The sequence below is a fragment of the Platichthys flesus genome, chromosome 9 (genome assembly GCF_949316205.1).
Source record: "Platichthys flesus chromosome 9, fPlaFle2.1, whole genome shotgun sequence".
Classification (NCBI taxonomy): domain Eukaryota; kingdom Metazoa; phylum Chordata; class Actinopteri; order Pleuronectiformes; family Pleuronectidae; genus Platichthys; species Platichthys flesus.
In genome coordinates, this window is record NC_084953.1 from 275,448 (window position 1) to 278,049 (window position 2,602).

The 2,602-nt window shown below is 54.9% G+C and overlaps 1 protein-coding gene across 1 annotated transcript; it reads left to right on the forward strand.

Moving 5' to 3' along the window:
• Nucleotides 1-203: 203 nt before the first annotated feature.
• On the forward strand, nucleotides 204-1,716 carry LOC133961290 (growth arrest and DNA damage-inducible protein GADD45 beta-like). Its single transcript, XM_062396378.1, has 4 exons — nucleotides 204-417; nucleotides 557-658; nucleotides 783-1,005; nucleotides 1,136-1,716. Exons 1-4 carry the CDS (start codon nucleotides 329-331, stop codon nucleotides 1,247-1,249), a joined length of 528 nt encoding a protein of 175 aa, XP_062252362.1. The 5' UTR covers nucleotides 204-328; the 3' UTR covers nucleotides 1,250-1,716.
• Nucleotides 1,717-2,602: the final 886 nt, after the last annotated feature.

The following is a 2,602-nucleotide window of genomic DNA, read 5'->3' on the forward strand; positions in this document are numbered from 1 at the left end:
GCTGCTGTAACAGACGGGGGCGGGGGGGCAGAGAGAGAGGGGGGGGGGGTGCAGAGCGAGAGGGGATTCCCCACGTGGGTTCTCCTCCGTCTGCAGCTCGTTCAGCCAATGAGCGCAGAGTCCGGGGGACGTGCTGCCAGCAGACCAATGAGGGCGCGGGGTGTCGGTGACGGACAAGATAAAGCTCCGGGTTCCGCAGGCTGGACTCACACTCCGCTTGCACTCCGCTCAGGCATCGAACACACGGAACTTTACTCTGCATTCCCCCGGATTTGGACGAACTGGATTAACGGTCACCGGAACTTTACCGGAACTGAACCGGATCTTCATGATCTTTACTCTGGACCTGGTGGATTATCTGTCTGACGTCAGCATGACTCTGGAGGAAGAGGTCGCACCGAACTGCTCCGAGAAAAGGTTCGTGACTTCAGCTCGTGACGCACGACCCCTCCGGGTGGGGGGGACCCGGTCCTCGTCCCGTGCGGGTGCATGTTTCAGGTGTCACGACCGGTGTGGGTCACGTGTCTAACCCCTGTGTGTGTTTGTGTGCGTGCAGGATGGAGACGGTGCGCGCGGCCCTGGAGAAGCTGCTGGTCGCGGCCCAGCGGCAGAACTGTCTCACTGTGGGCGTGTACGAGTCCGCCAAGCTCATGAATGTGTAAGTATCTATACTTCTCCTCAAAGACCCACAATGCATCACTTTATTATTTATTATTATTAGCACCTTGAACAGCAGTGTGATGATACGTGAACTGACCCCCCCCCCCGCTCGTGCCCCACAGGGACCCAGACAGCGTGGTCCTTTGCGTGCTCGCCACCGATGAGGAGGATGAAGATGACATCGCGCTGCAGATCCACTTCACGCTGCTTCAGGCGTTCTGCTGCGACAACGACATCAACATCATGCGCGTGTCCGGCGTCAGGAGGCTCGCTCACGTGCTGGAGGAGGACACCGAGGACGGTAACGGGAACGAGCCCCGGGACCTGCACTGCATCCTGGTCACGGTAAGTCCTTGTGCCACTGAGTCCCCAGCTGGGTCGTTGTGATGTCCCTTTGATGTTCCTTTGATGTCCCTGTGATGTTGTGATGACGGTGCACGGTGTAACCGACCTCCTCCCCCTGTGTCCTGTGCAGAACCCCCCGGTGCAGCCGCTGCAGTGTGCGGCCCTGCAGGACGTCAGCAGCTTCTGTGACGAGAGTCGCTGCAGGAACCAGTGGGTCCCGTACGTGGCCCTGCAGGAGCGCTGAGCCGAGCCGGACCAGACCAGACCAGACCGCTGCCCAGCGGTGAGACACAGGAACCAGTCCCACAACCGGCCTCATCTACAAGAGGAACACCGTTGTTAGAGTGACGTCACGGACCGAACAGGACGAGCCCCGGGGAGAGGACAGGGAGGGGGGGGGGGACCTCCTGCTTCCCGATTGGTGGATAAGTTGGTCCCGGGTGCACATGATGTCCCGGAAGTGGACCAGAAGGGTTCGGGTCCAGAGAAGACGGGAGAGTTAACGTCACATGCAGATTGGCAGCACCTGGCTGTCAAGTGACTGAACTGACCAATGACTGAGGGGGGGCGGAGCTCACCTGAGCTGCAGGAGTTCTGCTCACCTGTCAGAGAGTGTGATGTCATGTGTTATTATAAGTGACGTGATGATGTCAGATGTTCAAAGTTCAATTCAACTGTTGATTAATGATCAATAAATGATAGAAGCAGAAACGATCGATTACGAGTGCTTCATCGGGGGGGAGGAGGAGGAGGAGGAGGTTGTGTGCATATTGCAATGGAAACAGTGAGCCCAGTGTGTTGAGTGGATTTGATTTTGGATATTTTCTGCTCGAGGAAACGTTTGTGTGTTTTAAAGGATCTTTGTGACGGACCGAGGACCAGAGGCGACGACCATCACAACCATCACAACCACCACAACCACCACAACCATCACAACCATCATGACCATCAACTCAATGTTTTGATCCCAACAAGCAGAACCTGTGTGTGTGTCTACGACACTTTGACTCAGTGTAAAACACAAACAGTGACAGGACGCTGATGAAACTGATCTGACATCTGATTCAGAGACGTGACTGCTCTTTATTTCTGGACTCTGAGGGTTGAGCAGCAGCTCAGAGTCACTACAGCTGATATCTGATCCACGGGGGGGCTAGTCACGTTACCATGGAAACAGAGCGGCGGTTTGATCACGACGTGGAAACGTGTGGCGGAGGAGAATCCCTCTGACCATATAAGGATGAGAGGAGGAAGAGGATGAGGAGGAGGGAGAAGAAATCCTCCTTCAGTCTTTGTTCTTCTCACTGATAACAGCAGTGACTGAATCTCTCTCTCTCTCTATGAAGCTTCATGCTCGCTTGCTCACTAACTCTTTTTGTCTCTCTTTGGGCGGTCGACACACACACTCTCTCTCTCTCTCTGAAGCAACACATTAATCATCCGGTTATGAAAGTCCGTCCTGTGTGATCGTCTGTGAGACAGGGAGCTGCAGCAGAGAGGAGGTTTGGATCACAGCCTGGTGGACAGAGACACAACTTCCTCTGTAGATTGATTTAGAACATGAAGTCACTTTGTCCTGAGTCAGTCGTCTAGATTC

Bases quoted from the DNA above. Each gene is read 5' to 3' on its own strand.
- LOC133961290 (XM_062396378.1), top strand. From the start codon at position 329: ATGATCTTTACTCTGGACCTGGTGGATTATCTGTCTGACGTCAGCATG. The intron at 418-556 runs GTTCGTGACTTC...GTGTGCGTGCAG, and splicing joins CCGAACTGCTCCGAGAAAAG to GATGGAGACGGTGCGCGCGG. The intron at 1,006-1,135 runs GTAAGTCCTTGT...TGTCCTGTGCAG, and splicing joins TGCACTGCATCCTGGTCACG to AACCCCCCGGTGCAGCCGCT.